The 20677-nt window shown below is 45.6% G+C and overlaps 1 protein-coding gene across 1 annotated transcript in view; it reads right to left on the bottom strand.

Annotated features, from left to right (window-relative positions):
* GABBR2 (gamma-aminobutyric acid type B receptor subunit 2) overlaps positions 1-20677 on the bottom strand; it is a gene marked incomplete at both ends in the record, with an annotated part of 350598 nt that overhangs the window by 118288 nt on the left and 211633 nt on the right. The window contains one exon of the mRNA XM_081281796.1: positions 15642-15878. Within this exon, the coding sequence (XP_081137922.1) occupies positions 15642-15878 (237 nt within the window). The remainder of the gene's footprint in view (positions 1-15641; positions 15879-20677) is intronic.

Raw genomic sequence — 20677 nt, 5'->3', positions numbered from 1 at the left:
CAAGGCTGTGGCCTCTGATCAGAATGAGGCAGACCCCTGAGATACCTCTCCTAGGCTTCACTAACCTACTCAGTCCCCACCCATCTGCCTAGCTCATCCACCCATTCATCTATATCTATCCACCCACCTGCCTGTGGACAGATGGTGCCTATGGACGCACCATCTAGCCACCCATCAATCCATCCCTCCACCTATTCATCCATCCACCTACCCACATAACAATCAATTCACCCCCATGTTTATCCATCTGTCTGTCCATCCACCTATCCATCCACATACCCACACATCCACCCATCCATTCACCCATCCACTCAGACATCCAAGTATCTACTCATATGCCCTCCTGTGTCCCCCTCCACTTTTCCACCCCTTCATCCAATGATCCAGCCAGTCTTTCCTGTATGTCTACTCTGTGTAAAGCCCTGAGGAGATGTGGAGTGGAAGGGGCCAGGGATGGTGATAATATATCTCTGATGCATATGCTCATTTACCATCAGCTGAGACTCAGATATAGTCCGGACCATGTTCCAGCAGCTGACTCCAGAGAGGTGAGTCTCAGCAAGACCCTACCCTGGAGGAGTGGGGAACAGAAGCCTCTGCTGTAAAGCTAACCAATTACTTGGAGTCACAATGATTGCCAGAGAGCTAATGTAAGGAGCTCTACACTGCATTGCTGGGGTCCCAGGGCTATGTTCCTGAGGCCACCACAGCACGCTTCTCCTGCAGCATCTGGGCTCCTCTCTGTCTAATGGACGTCCACCTCCTGGCCTAGGACCATTTTTTATTACTGAAATCATGGGAATGAGGTGAAAGGGCATTAAACAAAAAGGCTATTAACACTACCACAAAAACCTCCCAGGTAAAAGCCCCAGACTATTCGCTGCTTGGGTAACTATACAGTTGCCCAGGAAATCAATGCTGTGCTGTTGATGGTCTCGCCCATTCTCCCGCCAACTCTTTTCTGATTCTGTGAGTTAACCCTTTAGGGGGCTGACCACAGTGGCTTTCAAGCTAAAGCGAAGACAGTGCAAAGGAGATTACTATCCCCCACACCTCCACCATATGGGCTCCACCTTTCCTGCACCCATACACCATCTGATATGTTTACTGAATATCCTCCTTTAAAACACTAGCAGAGAAACCTTATTCTGCTAGGGAGAGTTATGTTTTTGCAGTACACGTTAAAGTAAACAAATCTCTGTTAAAATACAGAATGTGGATCTGGGTGCTGGCTAAGAGGTCCCCTGCCTGTGCATCTGCATCAGGGGGGTGGGCCCCAACTCCTGGACCTTCTGGGGAGCCTGACCCGGTGAGCAGAACTGAGGGCTCACACACAGGCTCCACATTAAGATTTTGCTTCCTCTTGGATCCTGTGCATATTTGCTTGCTAATTTTTAAATCAGAGGGATGGTTAGCAATGTCTTACAAGGAGCACTTTGAGGAGGGGGAGGAAGAAGGGGAGGGGTAGTAAATGTAATGCTAATGCTAATGTCAACGTTAAAGGAGGGGCAATATTATTGGGCTTCTGTGTATAATCCCTTCTGAAAAATAAGTTTGAAAGCCACTGGAATACACGGATAAACAGCTTTATCAACAACGAATGTGAAGACCCATAAATTGCATATTTAGGAGCATGGGTAGGTGCCTGTGTTCATGAGCATGTGAATGTGGGAATGTGAATTACTGGAGATGGCAGGAGCTGTAAGTTCAATCGAAGCAGTGGTGTGGGACCCACCAAATCCAGAATATTCTGGAAATTAGTTATAAGGGTTTGAGGGTCTAAGAAGACCAAGAAGCTGGTATCCAAATACATTGTTCTTTAAATGCATTCGTCCTTGCACTAATTTAGCACATACTATGCCCCAGCCACCTAACATGCATAAATGCCTTTAATCTTCACAACCTTTTAAGGTAGGCCCTATTGTTATCTATAGGGAGTCCTCAGGGGCTGTGCCCACCTCCCCTCCTAGAGCTAAAGCAACATCCTTCAGTGCCTCAGAGTCTCAACTGGGAATTACCCTCTGCCAAGAGGAACTGCCTTGCCCAAGGACATACTCCATCCCAGGGCCCCGCCAGAGCAGCAATGGCTGACCTGAGAACCCTGAGATCCAGCCCCTGTCCACCCTAGCTCCACGGTTCCCTGTAGCTCAGCTGCAACCACACGGCAGACAGCTTCTCCATCTACTCTGTCCTGCCACCATCACCCCCTTATAGGTATATTTCCAGAGCACACTCTCTGACAAACTACAGTGTCCTGTTTCAGCACAATCCCTGTTTCACAGACAAGGAAGCAGATGCGGAGATCAAGTTCTTGTGCAAGTTGACCCAGTGAGCAGGTGGAACTAGTTGGGGACCCAGGAGGCCTGTCACCAGAGCCCATTTTCTCAACAACTCCACACCACTTAGAAGACAAAGGACTCCCCTGCAGTCCCTCCCTCACTGTGACCCTCTTCCCCATCCACAAGGCACAGTGTCCTCTCTAGGCTGCAGGTCTTCACTTGCAAATAACTGGTTTGGGCAAGAATTGTGTGTAGTTTCAAAAAGAAGACAGACATGGGGGTGGGTGAGGGACCGATGAGGATTGGTAATTCCACGAGAAAATGGATCTTCCAAGCTTCCTTCCTCTCCTCACACAGGGGCTGGCCATCAGCCAGGCGGGACCAGAGTGCCACATGGAGTGTGAACGAGTGGCCTCCGTATCAGTGCACGCAGGAGGAGCTGGCATCCATTAGGGCTCAAAGCATGCGTCTTGTCGGCTGGAATCTATGTCAACTGTCTTCCCCTGATCTTAGAAACTTCCTTCCTGCTTAGCAAGCCGGCTGGCTAACACACCTTGACGTGTGCACCAAGGGGGATTCTGGCTTCACACAGAGAGAAACGTAAATGTGTAGGACATACCCTGGTGCTCTTCCAGTTCATCTGCATCTAGGATCTCATCTCAGTATTTTCTTCAACAGCGGGATATCACAAATGCTTATTTACTTAAAATATTTGCTCATTATAGTTTCAACCCTTTCAAACATGTATTCTCAGGTTTCTGCAGGCAAAGGCAGGCAAATTTTTGCTAGGCTACTATTTGGTCAGAGGTAACTTGCAAATATCTGGATTTTCCTATGAAATCAAGTTAGAAAGCTACTTACGATATCCTTAAAAATATTAAAATATTAAAAATATAGCTTATACTTATAAAAATCAGCTCTCCCATAAGAAGTAATAACTTTAAAATGATCCTGCCTAATTGGGGTTATTGTTGAATTGGTAAATAGTTTCAGTTTAGGATGACAGAAAGTTCTAGAGATGGGTGGTGGTGATGGTCACAGGACAGTGAAAATGTAATTAATGTCACTGAATCATGAACCTATAAATGGCCAAAATGATATATTTGTGTTATGCATGGTCTGTCATGGTTTTTTTTTTTTTTTAAAATGACAAGATTTTAAAGAGTGAGAACCTTGGCTGGGGACATAGCTCAGTGGTAGAGAGCTTTCCTAACATGTGGAAGGCCCTGAGTTCAATGCCCAGTACCACCAAAAATAAATAAACAAATAAATAAAGATGAAAATCCTAGCCATAGAAAAATCTTAATAATGTGATAGAAGAAAACACATAGCAAAGGAATTTCTAAAAAAGTCACATCTGAGTGAAGACCCCATGAGTTTGTCTGAATGATGGGTTATGGGTGACTTTGATGTCTTTTTTTTGGGGGGGGGTGCCAGCGATTGAACTCAGGGGGCACTCGACCACTGAGCCACATCCTTAGCCCTATTTTGTATTTTATTTACAGACAGGGTCTCACTGAGTTGCTTAGCTCCTCGCTTTGGTGAGGCTGACTTTGAACTCTCGATCCTCCTGCCTCAGCCTCCTGAGGCACTGGGATTATAGGCATGTGTCATTGAACCCAGGGGTGCTTAACACTGAGCCACATCTCCAGCCCTTTTTACTTTTTATTTAGAGACAGGGTCTTACTAAGTTGCTGACGCTGGCTTTGAACATGTGATCCTCCTGCCTCAGCCTCCCAACAATCCTATAACTGGCATTATAGGTGTGTATACCGCATCCAGCTTTGATGTCTTTTGATACTTGTCTGTACTTTCTATGTTTTCTATAATGGTATATTGTTCTTGCAATGCAAAAAATATAAATGTATAGGTTATTTTAAAATATATGAATAAATAAAAACATGTAACTTGAGGTTGGAAAACACCCTCCCTGCCTGAGAGGGAAGAGGCGAGTGAAGCCTGAGGAGCTTCCCCCAGGAATGGCCATGCTGTGGCCCCGCTGGGAGCCACGCTTAGGGAAGCCCACTGGTCTACAGCAAGGGGCCAGTGTCCTGGCTTCGGCCTCGCCTCTTCCTCAGCAGGTTCCCAAAGCCCACAGTTTCCTCACCTGGAAAGGGAGAGGGTGGGGGCCTCTAGCCCTCCTGGGCCGGGAGCGAGCTTTCATTGGTGCAGGACAGTGGTTAAGAGTGAAGAGTGAGCCAGGCACGGTGGTGGTGCACACTTATAATCCCAGCGGCTCAGAAGGCAGAGGCAGGAGGATCACAAGTTCAAAGCCAGCCTCAGTAACTTAGTGAGGCCCTAAGCAACCTGTCTCAAAATAACAAAACCAAAAGGTCTGGGGAGGGGGCTCAGTGGTTGAGCACCCTGGGTTCAATCTCTGGTACAAAAACAAAAGTAAAAAGAAGAATAAAGGGTGAAAGGAAGTCTGCTGGCATTCAGATCCTAGTTTCTTCACTTGGTGACGTATTTAACTTTGGTTTTCTTACTTGCAAAGCACTGGTGGTCTCCACTTTGTGGGGCTATGTTAGTTTCCGGGGCTGCCTTAACAAAGGACCACAATCTGGATGACCTAAACAACAGAAATGTATTGCCTCACATTTCTGGAGACCAGGTGTCCAAAATCAACGTATGGGCAGGGCTGCTTCCTCCTGAGGGCTCTGGGGGAACTGCTTCTATACCTGTCTCCTGCCACAAACGTTGGTCTCCTTGGACACCTCTGCCGCCTTCTTCACATGGCCTTCTCCCGGCTGGTGTATCAGGCTCCAAATTTCCCCTTTGTATAAGGACACCCATTATAACATACTGCTCTACTTCAGGAAGACCTTAGCTTAACCAATTACATCTGCACCCACCCAATTTCCAAAGAAGGTCCATTCTGAGACACTGTGGGTTAGAAGTTCAACATATGAATTCTGGGGCAGGGGATACAACTCAAATCATAACAGTGGTCATTGTGAAGATTAAATGAGATAATCAGTTAAGAGCTTAACAGAGTACCCAGCATACAACAGGCGTTCAAAACTTCGAGCTATCCATACCATCATCACTTCTGTTGTTATAGTAATCGTTACTATGACCACCACGTCCCCAGCTCTTCCTGGGGCTCATCCTCTTTGTTTTCTCAGGCACCTGGTCAAAGTCTGCACTCAGGGCTTCTGTCCAAGTTCTCAGAGGGTGATAAACTCCCCTACCTGTTTTTCATTTAAAAACAAGAATAATAACAGCTATTTTTCCCCCTGACTTGTGGAAGTCAAACTAGCAAGCTTTAGAAGGCAAGGCATCAATTCAAACAAATTGCTAAGCCACATTATTTTGATCTTTCAAATTTATCTGACAGCAGAAGGAGGAGATTCTCCTTCTGCAGTATTGGTGACTGTGTTTGAGTGGGTGGGGGAGGGGCAGCCGCACAATGCCCAGGAATGCAAGAATTGGAGACTGAGCCACTGCATTAGAGTGAGAAGACCTGAGACGTTGGGACCCGGTTGGTTTACCAGTTCAGCACAACTGGACCCCAACACAGCCATGTCACCTCTTTGCACTGCGATCACCTAATTCATTCAGTGAACACATAAGAATTCCATAGACTAAGATCCAGGTCTTATTCAAGACATCAGGTACACAGAGACAATTACTGGTGCCACAGGAGGCTCACAGGATCACTGTCCAGTGTCCAGGGCCGACAGACACACAAATGATCAATTCAGAGCAGAAAACACAGTAAACTCCACTATTGATAAGGGGACAGTGGTCCTGCCCACCCTCCAAAGCATCTCACCTGCATTCCTTGGGGACAAAACTGTATATCTCCTTCCTCCTGCCTGGCCTAGGTTTGGTTTGTTGGGGGAGCTGGGAATGCTGAATTATCAAAATATCTTAAATAGTTCAAAACAGGGGCTTGAGTAGCCTTCAATCAACTCCCATTTACTACCTGAGGAGTCTGGGGCAAATTATTTATCTTTGCTCAGTCTATTTTCTTTAATCTATGACAGAGTCATTAATTATTGAAACTGCTTGTCCATTATACTAATATTTATCAGGCACATACTGTGTCCCAGATACCCTGTTCTAAGCCTTGAAGATACAGAAGAAAATAAAATTGACAATAAATAAGTGAAATATGCTGGATGTCAGACAAGTGTAGCCACAGAGGGGAAGGATGAAGGATGGGAGTGAGCAGATGGGGAGGAGTCGGGAAAGTCCTCACTGAGTGGAGGACAGGAGGGCAGAGACGGGACTCAAGGGATGGGGACCAGATGTAGCCCACCAAGAGGAGCACCCTGGGACCTATGCACCTGTCAACACGTGGCTGACCTGAGCATCATAGGCCACGGCGACATATGTAAAGTGCTGAGGGTGCTGCCTGGCCTACAGTAGGAGCTCATTACTCGACTGCTATTGTTAGCATGTGATTGCACGGAGGAGGGGAGACAGTGGAGACTATAAATGCACCCTGGAGCATGGCAGTCACACACCAAGGATGCGATTATTATCCTTGTTGTTTATTACTAGTAATTACCTCTTGGAAGAGCTCCCGACAGTCTGAAGTCAAGGGGGGGCCCATCAGTAGCTCCTCCTCCCCTCAGGCCTGGGATTTGAACCCCAGAGAGATGCTGATGGGAGACATGAGAGGATGGGGGAGGGAAAGGATGGGTTTCTCTGCTATTTCAGGAAGGATTCAGCAAGAGACCCCAGACCCCCAACACACACACACACACACACACACACACACACACACACGACTCCATGAATGAAGTGATACCCGGAATCACATCAAGAATTTGGGAATTAATCGATTTTAGCAGGTTCGAGAATTCCAGGTCCTGATGACTGCTTATGGTCACCTCTCATCAGGGGAAGGGTTGAAAATGGCTTTTGAGTTGAGAGGAGCCTGGAAGACAACAGTGATGAAGAGCGTGGTGGAGTCTCCCAGTCGAATATGGATTCACTCCCAGCAGGCGGCCTTGAGGTGACCAGAGAAAATGGAATTTTGCAGGTGCAAAGCCACAGGTGAGTTGCTGTAGGGGTCAGAGAAATGGAGTGTGGTGGCACCTGCTTATTTGGGAGATGCTAACTCACTGCAGGAGGCTGGCAACAACAGGAGGGGTGCCAGGGACGTGTGCAGAGCAGGAGGGAGGAGAGTTCAGAAAGCTTTTACCCAGGGTGGGGAGGATCAGGTCCAAATTCAACACAAGGTAACAATTAGGTTCTAGTAAAAATTTCCTCTTGAAAATACTTAAATTTTCCATAGAAACTAACATGGAGTCTCCCAGAAGTATGTGGGGTTCATAAGGGACATGTCTTCAGGAGGAACCTATGGGGGGGTGCAGAAAAAGGTGCAGACCAAGCTGGGAAGTGGGAAGCTCCATCAGTTTTGGCTGATTCTTGGGGAGCCTGCAGGCTCAAAGGCCCTGAGACCACATGTCAGTCCTTCTGTAGACCATAAGAGTGGCTAACTGGCAGGTCCCTTCAAGGACATGGCTTAGGCAAGACCACAACTGTGAGCCAGTAGTGGGTACACCTGCAGCAGCTGGGGGGATGGAAGAACCAGCCAAACCCCTAAAAGAGGGTGCCAGGAGATCTGGATGGGGTGCCAACAGTAGCAGTCTTTGTGTCTAATTCTCAGTGGCCCTTCTTAGGGAGGCTGGAACTTGACTGGCATTGAGCCAGACAGGAGGGAGTTCTGTGAGCAGATGCCTGCCACCTCTAGGGTGACTTTCAAATCCCTAGAGTGGATGGCAGCAGGCAGAGAGCTCCAAAGCGTGTCTGCTTGCAGGCACTCCACTTGGCTCTGTTTTGATGTTAACCGCTATCACCCTAGTGCAGGTTAGGATGTTTGTTTATTGTTGATAAAATTAAATGAGGTCACATATGGGAATAGACTGGCACCTAGTAAGAATGTGATGCTTGGTCACTGGATTCCATGCTGCATATTGCTGGACTGGAGCCTTGGAAACTCTGTTCCTTGAAAAATCCCCATCATAGGAGCAGCGGTGATGATAATAACTTTAATAATGGCATGCAGTCCTTGGATGCTAAACATTACTGCTATTTTTCATACAGACCCTTTAAAGTAGAATATATTTCCCTCTGCTCTGCAGATGAGGAAACTGAGGCAAAGAACAGCAAAGAACTTCCCTGAGATCACACAGCTCTAAGAGGTTGTGGCTTTTTTTTTCTTTTTGCAATTCCTGTTCCAGCTCATCATGGCTATGCTGGGCAACAGTGCATTTCAATCTGTGTTTGAGGGGGGACTGGTTAGCCAGAGGACAGAGGAAGAGAGACAGGGTTCTCAAGGCAGTGCCTTAGTGGAGTTTGTGTATGTGTGGGTATGATGCAATCCCACTGTGACCTTCTGGGTTTTTGGTGTGGTGGGGACAAGGGAAGGACACAGGAAATTCTGGAAAGGGTTTACTGTTGATCGTAGGCAATGGCCAAACAGACGCTCATGAGAGTGGGACCTTGCAGTGGAAAATCGTGACGCTGGGAGCCAGCCCAAGGTCACCTTATTTTCTAGGACACATCACAATCAGCCTATTGCAGAGCTTCAGGCAAGTTCTCTAGGCACAGCCTGGAGTGCAAGGTCAGGAAACATGGTCATGACATGCCAATGGAGGGGTCAGGAAGGGATGGTGCCCAGCCCAGCAGGGCCCAAATCCCAGATTGGTGGTGTTTATCCACTTTTGGATAGAGCTGCTAGTGCTGTTTCTTGTCTCACTCAAATTCAACTCCCAAAGAATCCAACAGCTAAACGATGATGTCAATATAAGACACAAACATGCGGATGTGGGAAGCCTGAAAGGTAACTTCAGTCCTGAAGGGTCAACCCAAAACCCCTCAAGGTCAGACAGACAGGAGAAGTGGGCCAGCTCTCCAGGATGATGTGGAACCGTTTGTGTGTGCATATGTGCACACATGCATGTGTCCTGGCATGCACGCAAAGTTCTCTGGATCAATATATACACAATTGCAGACTCCCAGTGAGGCCAGGCAATGGTGGGGGTGCTCTGAACAGAGTTGGAGGGGCAGCTTTGGAACACCCTTGGGATGAGGAACCTGCTGGCTTCCTCTGGCTGCCTACCTTACTTGAAGTCCTTGAAATTCCAACAACTGACTTGATAAGGTTTTCTTTTTAGGGAAAATGTTGGTAGGGGTGTGGGTGCTGAGTGTGGATTGTACTTATGTCTTGGTAGAGATTTACCCAGGATTGAACTCAGGGGCACTTAACCACTGAGCCACATCCCAACCCATTTTTGTATTTTATTTAGAGACAGAGTCTTGCTGAGTTTCGTAGGGCCTCAGTAAGTAATGACAGGGTCATTAATTATTGAAACTGCTTGTCCATTAAACCAATATTTATCAGGTACATACTGTGTCCCAGGTACCCTGTTGTAAGCCTTAAAGATACAGAAAAAAATAAACCTGACAATAATAAGTGACATACACTGAAGCTGACTTTGAACTTGCAATCCTCCTGCCTCAGCTTCCCAGGCCTATGGGATCACAGGTGTTTGCCACCATGCCTGGCTGAGTTTTTTTTTTTGTTTTGTTTTGTTTTTTTTTTTTAATTTTGAGTCTTGTATGAAAACCTTAAGAGTTGCACTGGCCAAGGCTAGATTCCTCTTCACTAGCAACAAAAGCAAATAGATCAATAAACTCTGCAATCGCCATCAGCCTCACCTCCTTGGTGAGATGGGTTTGAAGATAACAGCCAACAGAGGTGATTGCCCGGAGCTTGAGGGCCAGCCTCTCTTGACAGATGTGGTGCTGGAAGGTCCAGACCTACAGCTGGCTGAGAAGCTGAGCAGGGAGGATGAAGGATAGGTCTATTACTTGGAGGAACTTTGGGTCACTCCCTTTCAAGCTATGATGGCTTCTCTATGGAGCCTGGAAGTGAGAGGCAATCTCAGCAAAATAGTTTAGTCCCAAGCAAGCCCCGTTTCCACAGGGGAAGTTTTCCCAAGGAGCTTCTTTCCATTTCTCTGTATCCAGATGCTCTTGGAAGCCTCACAGCCCCACCCAAACCGGGGTTCGAAGCCTGAGGGGCTCTCTGGGAAAATGCTCACATGCATCACATTGTCAAAATAGGGCAAACCGAGATTCTGTTATTTTAGCTGGTGTAGACACCACCAACTGAAAGTGATGTCCTTTTAAAAGACTGAGCAGAAGAAACCTTTACCAAAGGGGGTGTACTATGTTTAGGGCCGTATCATCTCAGTTTGACACACCCCAAGGAATTGTCCACGTTGAGACCTGGGAGACCATGCTTGTTTTCACAGCCTGGAAACTGGGAACAAATAAACACTCTTTACCTGAAAAAATTAAGGCTTTGATCTTGACCTGAATGCTCAGCAAATGTTCCCAGGCATGTTTTGAAGAATCCCGGTCTCCTGTCAATGAATTTAGTGCATCTTTGTAAGGAAAGCCAAGTTAGAAGAATCTGTTCAGCCCTATTGTACACTGACATGTTGGAAGTGGGGATAGGGGACCTGGCACTGCAGCACTGCCCCCAGCACATGGCACAGGGTGAGTGCCCATAGAATGGGAACCTTGCAATTATTGGTGCGTTGAGTTTTGCTTCCTGAACTCCAGGAAAATGGATGACTGCTCCTTGGTGTTTACTGCCCTAAGCAAAACACAATCTTCCTTCCAGGGGCCTGGGACAGACCTTGCAAATTGCCCAGCAATTATTCTTCTACTTGTCTACCACCCCACTGGATGGGGAGTACTCTTGCAGGTGGAGACCATGCCAGACCATGGTCCGTCTATACTACACACACCTGGCACAGAGTAGATAAAGGGGTGAATGAATGTAGGAACAAATATATTGCTGATAGGGTTAAAACCAAAAAGCATGTGTATGTGTGTGTGTAGCCCAGCAATTCTCAAGGTTACTGAGAATCTCCCAGACTGCTTGTTAATATGTCAATTTCTACGTCTTACTGAAAGACTAGAGAATCAGAAGTTCAGTGGGGACCCAGGCTACCTCTGAGCTACATCCTTAGCCCTTTTTAAAAATTAAAAAAAAATTTAGTTGTAGGTGGACAAAATACCTTTATCTTACTTATTTTTATGTCGTGCTGAGGATTGAAGAGACTTAGGGTCTTTTAAGTTGTAGAGACTGGCCTCCAACTGGGAATCCTCCTGTCTGAGCCTCCCAAGTCACTGAGATTGCAGGCATGGGCCACACCATGCTTATGTAGGGCATCTGGATTTTAATGAAACTCCCTGGGAGATTCACAAGGATACAGACTTTGGGATTACTGCCCTAGATGAATTCTGCAGAGCTTGTTTCTAAGCCCTTATCACTTTCAGAAAATGGATTCTCAGAGTGTTCTGAGCTTTTAAGACTTAAATAGTCAATTCCAACCTGAGTTTCCCAGTTACCTGTTTGATAGAAGAGGGAAAGAAGCATCTGAGATTTCTAGATCATGGTGGGGGTCAGGGACGTAATTACAGGACTGAACATCATAACAGCACACTCAGGAAATCAGAAGTGGGCAGTGTCCCGAGGCTGTCGAAAGCCCATTTCCCGGCGTTGGAGAATAACTGGGAAGGGAGCCCCTAAGAAGAGAATACAGACCTGGGCCCCAATTTAAGCTGGCTCTTCAGCCCAGGATGCAGAATAAATTTCTCCATCAACATGCCGACCAGGAAGCACAGGCCCAGCTCCCAGCAGACTGTGCACGCTGGATCAATTGGAATTGAGTCACAGATATAATTAATTTAATGTGTTTAAACGATTTTCCATATAGTAAACATGTTGAATGAGGGTGACCCGGAAAAAAGTGTCTGCCTGAGAGTGAAAAGATGGAGGCCCCGTGTGCTGCATAATGAAAACCTTCAGCAAATGGAAAATGCTTCAATTTATTTCCTTCTCCTTGTTCCTTTCCTTTCTAACTCTTTGTTGATAGTTGAACTTGGCCTTCTGCGGTCTCCCTGGACCACAGAGGCACATTTTATTTTGTCAGAAGAAGTTCTTTTTCCTGTGATCAGAAGACAATTTTAATGAAACCCATTGGCAACCAGGGCAAGCACATATTAATATGTGACAAGGGGACAAGGAAATGAGGTGCAGACTGTCTTCCTTTGCAGCCCTCTCAACTTGAGGTCACAGTGGTGCAACCAGAGGGCTGTGGCGTGGAGCTGAGTAGAGCCCGATGGTGACCATGCTGGCTCTTCCGAACCATCTTGCCAGGTGACTTTGACAGAGTCATTTCCCCTCTCTGACCTCGGATACTCATCGATAACATGAGGGTGTTGAATCTGAGGATCTTTTAGGATAGCTTTCAGGTCTGATATTCCCTGAATTCTGAGTCACAGACTGGAACAGGTGTCAAGGAATTTCCCATTAAAAAGAAATTCATCTCCGAGCCCTGGAAAGCGCTTTCGGCAGTCCTTATCTAATTGCTCATCAACTGGGGATTATGTATTATTTGGCTTCGATGAAAGGGAGCGCTTACAAGTGGTTATAAATGGTCCCTGACGAAGCGACACAGGCACCCAGGCAAACGCTGACTTGGAAGATCATGAGAGATGGCGAAACGGTCCCTAGATTCTCTAGCTGTCTATTCATCTACCCTGACTTGGGTTACTGTGAGTTCACCCTACTAAATGGGAAGCCAAGTTTGAAAGAAGCATCCCACATTTTGAAACAGCCCTGCTCCAATGCTGCCCCTCTCAGAGCCTCAGCCCGCGTGGGGCGGAGAAAGGATGGGCAGGTAATTTGCCCGGTGCTTTGCCCAGCCTTTCTGGGGGTTCTTGGGGGGCCACAAGATGGCCGTGGGGGAGAGGAACAGAACAGGTGGGGCTCTGGCTCCTCTGCTGCCTGAGATGTTCCTCTTTTGTCTGTTTTATATACTGAGCTTCTGTGAGATTTTATAACAAGGGGTTCTGAGGATAAAAAGATTTTTTTTTAAACCCTAGACTGAGGCGAGCTGTTCAAGTTTCCAGCCTGAATCTAGGTTGTGCTATAAAAACACACTTGGCCAATAACTACATGGAGCCTTTACTTCTGCACTGTGGGAGTGGATGCCCAGCACCTTCGGGTCCCTGCACCCAGGGGTTTTTGGAAATTCACTTCTTTTGTAGCAAAAACCAGAGCCTCCCCAGCAGCCAGAGCACTGGAGCTCAAGCCTGATGGGAATCTGGGAGAGGCTGTTGAGCACCAGGTGGGGGGGTCCCACCCCCAGAGGCTGATTGGCTGGGACTGGAACCCGAGATAATGCATTTCTCACAGCCCCAGGTGACTGGCTGCATCTTGGGAGTGGTTGGCCTATGAGATCTCCGCCAGGCTCCTTAGCTTGTCCCTCCAGAACTGGCCCCAACTTATCTTCCCAGTGTCTGACCCAGGAGACTATCCCCCCTGCCTGCCCCCACCTCTCTCCACTCATCATGCCCTGGTGGCCAGGCTGCCAGAATGTCCAGCTCCCACCCACCCATCAAGGCACAGTTTGACAGGCACCTCTTCCAGAAAGCCCTCCCTGACTTTTTCACCAAAATTCACAGAAAAGCCTCCCCGCTTGCATAGTTTCTCCCAAGGTACCAAGCCCCAGTCTCTACCTCCACCTGCTTTTTTTGGTACTGGGAATTGAACCCAAGGGTACTCTACCACTGAGCCACCACTGACTTTATTATTCTTTTTTGGGGGGGGGTACTGGGAATTGAACTCAGGGGCATTTGACCACTGAGCCACATCCCCAGCCCTATTTTATATTTTATTTAGAGACAGGGTCTCACTGAGTTGCTTAGGGCCTTGCTAAGTTGCTGAGGCTGGCTTTGAACTCTTGATCCTCCTGCCTCAGCCTCCTGAGCTGCTGGGATTACAGGTGTGCACCACTGTACCCGGCTGATTTTTTTTACTCTGAGTCAGGGTCTCACTAAGTTTCTGAGACTGGCCTCTAACTTGTGATCCTCCTGCCTCAGCCTCCTGGGGCACTGGGATTGCAGGTGTGTATCAGTGTTCCCAGCTGGTACTGAGCATTTTTAACCTCTCCATGTCAGTCTGTCCAGATCTTGTCCCTGTATCTGGACCACAGGCTCTGCAGTAGGGAGTGCATCTTCCCTTGGTATCCACACCACTGGGTACACCCAGCATCCCACAGAGCCTGTCCATCACAATAGCACAGCTGAGTACACCCATGCACAAATATAGACACTGAAGATATGCAACAATCAGCTCATCTTATCTGCTCCCTGAATACCCCAAGACAGACTCACTGACTCTATAAATGACTCATGGAACACAGGACAGCACTTTAGTCCATCCAACCTTTTCTGCAGACAAATGTCCTCTATTTTCTGGGAGGAGAGTGAAGGGCAAATACATCATCAGGGGACATAAGTGACTCCATTACCAGAAGGTAGTAACAATGCAGCAATTAAGAGCCAGACTCAGGTTCAAGTATCAGCTCCGCCTCTGATTAGCTGTAACTTAAATGCTCCAAGTTCCAGGCTCCTCGTGTTTAAAAGGGATAATAACAAGACCTACTTCTATGGGGCATAAAGATGCCATGAGACCATTATTAACAGTAACCATGGCTGGCATTTCCTGGATACCAAGCACCACACACAACATATCCTTGAGTCTAATCTACATAGTATGGAGCACCTGATAAGCATTCAAGAAATATTAGCCATTATTAATGCTAATTTCCCAGCTTCCATGCAAGATATGTGTGTGTGTGTGTGTGTGTGTGTATATATATATATATATATATACATATATATATATATATATATATATATATATATATATATATAAATTTTCTTAGCTTTATTTTATTTGTCTATTTTTTTGTGTGTGGTGCTGAGGATCAAACCCAATGTCTCACATGTGCTAGGCAAGAGGTCTACCTATGAGTCACAACCCCAGCCCCATTGCATACATTATTATTATTCCCACTCCTCAAATAAAAAACCAGAGGCCCAGAGCCAATTGCTTACACAAGTATTAGCAAGTTGTTAGGCGCCATAGCTAATCTTTCTAAGCACCTTGAAAAACAGATCCTATTCCAGTTTTATGAATGAAACTTCAATAGTTCGAAGAAGATACCTTGTAAGGGAAGACCCAGGACTTGAACCTGCCTTTGCCAGAGCTCCTGCTCCCCACCCCACCTCGTGGTAAAAGGCACCTGCCCAGGTAATGTCTACTCTCTCTGTCCTTTCTCACTCACCTGTGATGACAGGCGGTTTCGGGTGTGTCAGCGAGCACAGCAGTCCCGCCCCTCCGTCCAACACCCGGCAACCCCGTGGCCCACAGAGAGGACAGGTTACACACCAAAAGGTGGGTGATGGCCCCTCCTCCAGCCTTGCCTGTCCCCCAAGGACACTAAGGAAAACAGAGCGCAGAGGCGCGGGACTGACCGTGACCCCCAAGAAGTTGGTCTCATTCATGGCGTTGAGGATGATCCTGCCCAGCGTGTAGTCTGTGTAGTTGAAGTCCTGGATCCGCTGGTGCCGGCTGCTGGCGTGCAGCGTCTCCATGGCCCTTTGCAGTGTCTTGGCGATCACCCAAATGCCATCGTAGGCATAGCCGTGGAACTTGCTGGGCCCCACGCCCGAGCGCTTGTTGTTGTACTCCCTCTCGTACTGCTGCGGAGTCTGGAAAGACAGGGGTGGGTCACGCGTTACAGCAGGGACATCAGCACTCAGGTGCCTCCTCTGCACCCAGCACGGTCACCTCCCTGAATCCTCACAACCACCTCAGGAGATGGATGCCACCGTTCTTCCCATTTTACAGATGAGAAAATTGATTCAGAGCAAGGGGTTGGCACAGGGCACAGAGGTAGGGAGGGACAGGGCTGTTCCACCTCCTGTCCTTCACCTACTGGAGTGAAGCTCTGTGAGGACGGAACGTATCACCAGGACCCCACACATGCCTGTGTAGACCCTTGGCCTCAGTTTCTCTGTTTACAAAATAAAGGGGCATACCTGTTTACACTTAATCCCAAATATCAAAGGTGATATCCCACTGTGTATCAATGTATCCATTTCCTTGCACACTTGACAGTAAGTATTTTAATTTTAAAAATCATTGACAGAAAAAAAATTAATTTTAATTTGCATTTCTCCTATTAATAACAAGAGTGAGCACCTTTCAAATATTGAACAGTAGTTTATTTCTTAAATTTCTTCCCTATGCCATATTGCTATGGTGATAGTTAACATCTTCTAATGGTTTGTTTTAGTGCATCTTGCTATCTTTCCATCTTTTATTACTTGGCCATATTTTCTTTGATTTAAAAAGTGATTTGGGTCCATTTCTGGTTGTTAATTTGGCTATCAGCTATTTTAAAGGTATTGAAAAATTACTTGGCTATTTAGTTTATTAATTAATTGCCTTAAGTATGAAAGAAATGTGGTACTTTGTCTCTGGCCTCTGGATTTTGTTCCTATGAGCTTTCTCTGATGGACACAAAGGTATCTGAGGGTGGGGTGGTGTCTTTCGGTCAGTTTACCATCACTACAACAAAATACCTGAGATAATCAAATTAAAAAGAGAAAAGAATTATTTTGGCTCACAGTTTTGGAGGTTTCAGTCCATGATTGGCTGACCCCATTGTTTTGGCCTCCTATGGTGAGGAGTGCATGGTGGAGCAAAACCTCTCATATCACCAGCCAGGAATGAAGAGAAAGAGGAAAGGGTAGAGCCTCACTCTCCCCTTCTAGGGTATGCCCTAAATTAACCTGAGGACCTTCCACTAGGCCTCACAGTTCCACCACCCCTCTCAGGACCACCCCAGAGACTGAGCCTTTAATACACAGGCCTTTGGGGGACACGTATTCAAACCACAGCAGTGACCATTTTGAATTCTATTTGTTCAACCTAGTGACCACATTTACTTGATCCTTCTAGACAGTCCCAACCAGACCACGGTCCTCCAGTGTCCTTCAAGCTTTCCATGATCCTCTAACCTTGCCAGTATGGTCTCTCTAGGAGGTAACTAATTTCAATTTTTAAAACTTTCTTGGTGTCGTTTTGTGTGTGTGTGTGTGTGTGTGTGTGTGTGTGTCTATGTGTACAACAAGGGGGCCCATATCCTATTGTTAATTAGCCCCTATCTTTTTACATATGCCACTTGTAAATCTATTTCTTTTCTGCCTTACAAAACTGTTCTTCCTGGGGACAAGGAGCAGGAGCAGGGCCAAGAACAGCAGGAATATGGCTATTGACCACATTTCTGAGTAGAGTCCTTGGAATGGAACACAGGTGTAGCTGGGCTGAAAGGTGACCTTGTTCTTGCTGTGCTTGCTACCACCTTATATCCCAGCCATTCATCACTGTTCCTAGGTGACGCCAACCCAGTCTCCCTTGGGCCAAGCAATGACAGCAGAAGAAACGTAATTGTCGGAGAAAACAGTAATAGTTGTTCCTAAAGCAAGCCTCCAATTATTCAGGGCAGAAGAATTTCTTCAGTTGTAAACTTGACACTGAATGTTGATTAATTCCTCATCCTTTGGGGTCAAGTTTATTGTGCGGTACTAAAAGTTTCTGAGAAACTAACTTTATATAGACAGTCCCCCTTACTGACAAGTTGTGCTCCAGCATATTTTTGAAAGACAGTTGTTAAAACTTGGAACATATTTCCCCACAGAAACTAGGTTATAAATAGTGGTTAGGTTCCCAGGCTAGCCCACACAAGCTTGCTAGCCCACGATGTGACTAAACTTTAAGGGTCTGTCGTTCCAACAGAACTTAGCCTGTTCCCGTTCCTGGGAACAGGAGAGAGGAAGACAAGGACACACCCTTCTCAATAGCTTCAGCTGCACCCCTAGGGCCACAACTGTCTGAACTCCAGCCCAGCACGGATGGGATGTCTGAGTCACAGCTTTGGTGGGAAGGAGCACCAGGGCATGTTTAGCTACTGGTTCCCACACTACAGTTAGCGAATCCCTCGGGGAGCTCATTGGAAATGCAGATTCTGGGGCCATATTTTGTTTCATTATGTTGATAAGTGAATTGCACATCTGTATTTTTTTTAAATTTCAGGTTTCAAGTATACACAAAATGATGACCACTGAGTCCCTCCTGCAATATGATTCTTGTACCCTCACAATAGAAACTTCTAGATGTTTGTTGAGTCCCTCCTTAGCCTCTTCAGAGTTGGGAAGCTCATTATTTCTTCAGAATGAGCTTTTGCCTAAGAATGCCTGATGGCAATGAGAATGTTCTTCCAGGGGCAGAGCCGACACCTGCCTCCCTGACTTGGGTTCCATGTGCTACAACTTCCTGTGGAGCCACAGGAAGGCATCTGCTCCCTCCCATGCACATCAGCCCCACAGAGAGCTGAAGCCAAGGATGTTCTCACCCCACCCCAAGGTGGAGTTCTCCTGGCTCAGTAATCTCAGTTTAGACTCTACCACGACTGGGATGAAACAGCAAAGCTTCCATCAAGAGCATTTAACACAACAGAAAAAGATATGAAAATAGTTTTTAAAGGCCTCAGAAATTTACCAGGACAGTCAGGGGAAGGGCCAACATTCTGAAGAGAAGGGAAATACTTTGAGGTGGGTCAGATGTTGTTGCAGAAGGACTTGCTGCTTAGTTAGTAGGAAGCGCACTACAGAGACAGAAAACACTGAACCAGGGCTTCCAGAGGCCCTTGGAAAGGGACTCCAAAACTGTAGTGCAGGGATACCAACACAGCCAGACTTGCAGGGCCAAGGACCTAGAGGAAGGAACTGTAGAGAAGGCAGTCTTGCATTTTGAGTGGCATTTTTAGTTCAAAAGTTGATAACTAAGCTGAATAAAGCAAGGGGCTAAAAAGCCAGTCAAAGAGGGTGAAGGAAACAAGCAGAACTGTTTGGAAATTCCACAGTATTTGGAAGACAAAATTTAGAGTACTAGGCCAGTAAAGACCCCAGGACTTCAGTTGAAAACACTAAGGATCACACACTAGGAATAAGGGCAAATCAAAACAGACCAGGCCTATGAAAACTAAAACTGAACCTGGAATCATTTAAATTCCTGATTGAATTACGAATTCAACTGCCAGCTTGAAGAGAAATAAATATTCACTAGAAAGATAACACCAGTAGCAACTACAATTTTCTTATATAATGCATTTAACTAAACTTTACCAGGAATACCAGAAGACAAGACCAGATGACATTTAATTTTTTAAAAAGGAAAAAAACAAATAAACAGGTAATTAGAAATGAACACATGGGTGATCCAAATATTGAAGTTATTATACATGAACTTTAAAATATCAAGGTTTATATATTCAAGAAAATACATTAAAAGATGCAGAACATCACCAGAGAATTGATAGCTACAAAAAGAAGAGAGAGAGAGAGAGAGAGAGAGGAGAATGGAAATTCTAAAAATAAAAAAATACAATAACTGAAATAAAGAACTCAATAGATGAGCAAAGCAGCATATCTTAGTGGACTGAAGTTATTTAGGGGTAAATATTCAGACTGAAGCACAGGGAAAATAAGAAATGAGTATTGGAGATGCATAGATTGTATTGAAAATGTACAACATGTACAATTTTCATCTTGGAAGGTAAGAAAAGGGAATAGAAAGAAGCAATATTTAAAGGGATACCATTCTAGAATTTCCCCAAACACATACCAATCCACAGATGCAGGAAGTTCTATGAACTTCTGTGAATTTCAATGAAAATAAACACAAATCTCACTTTAGCACAGCATAAAAAAAACTGTCAAAGATCAAAGCAAAAGAAAAGTCTTGAAAGAAACTAGAGAGGAAAAAAAGATGCATTACTTTCAGAAGAGCAAAAATAAGCCTGACAGCTGATTTAAGAGAAGCAATGGAAGCCAGGAGACAATGGAATGACACCTCAAAGTGCTGAAAGAAAATAACAATCTGGAAGCTACACCTGGATTTTAAATTCTCAAGATCAAAGGTGAAATAAAATATCAGAAAACTATGAATTGAGAGAATTTGTCTCTCACAGTAAAAGAAGAACCAAGAGGAGTCCTTCAGACAGAAAGGTAGGATCATAAATAGAACAGAAATGCAGGAATGAATGAGAAGTAATGAAAAGTAATAAAAGATATAAGGGAAAGATATAAAGAAGCAATAGAAAATGTGAATAAATGAAAAAATGATATCAGGGCTAAGAACATCCAAGAAAATCCTAAAGAAGAAGAACAAAAATTATAATGCCAGGCATCCTGTTTTATTATAAAACTCCAGTAATCAAGACAGTACAGTATTTGTTAGAAGATAGACAGAGCCAATGGAAGATAACTCAAAGTCCAGAGACAGATCCACACTCTATATTGTCATTTGAGTGACACCATAGCATGGGTAGAGGGGTGGGGGATAATGGCCCCTTTCAATAAATGGTCCTGAATTAATTGAATGTCCATGAGGGAACAAAATGGATCTTGGTCTTATTTCAGGCCATATATAAATTCAATTTCAT

Source organism: Spermophilus citellus, assembly GCF_964194105.1.
Source record: "Spermophilus citellus genome assembly, chromosome: 2".
Classification (NCBI taxonomy): Eukaryota; Metazoa; Chordata; class Mammalia; order Rodentia; family Sciuridae; genus Spermophilus; species Spermophilus citellus.
Note: the sequence above shows the minus strand (reverse complement) of the source record. Positions and strands in the feature narration are given on the sequence as shown.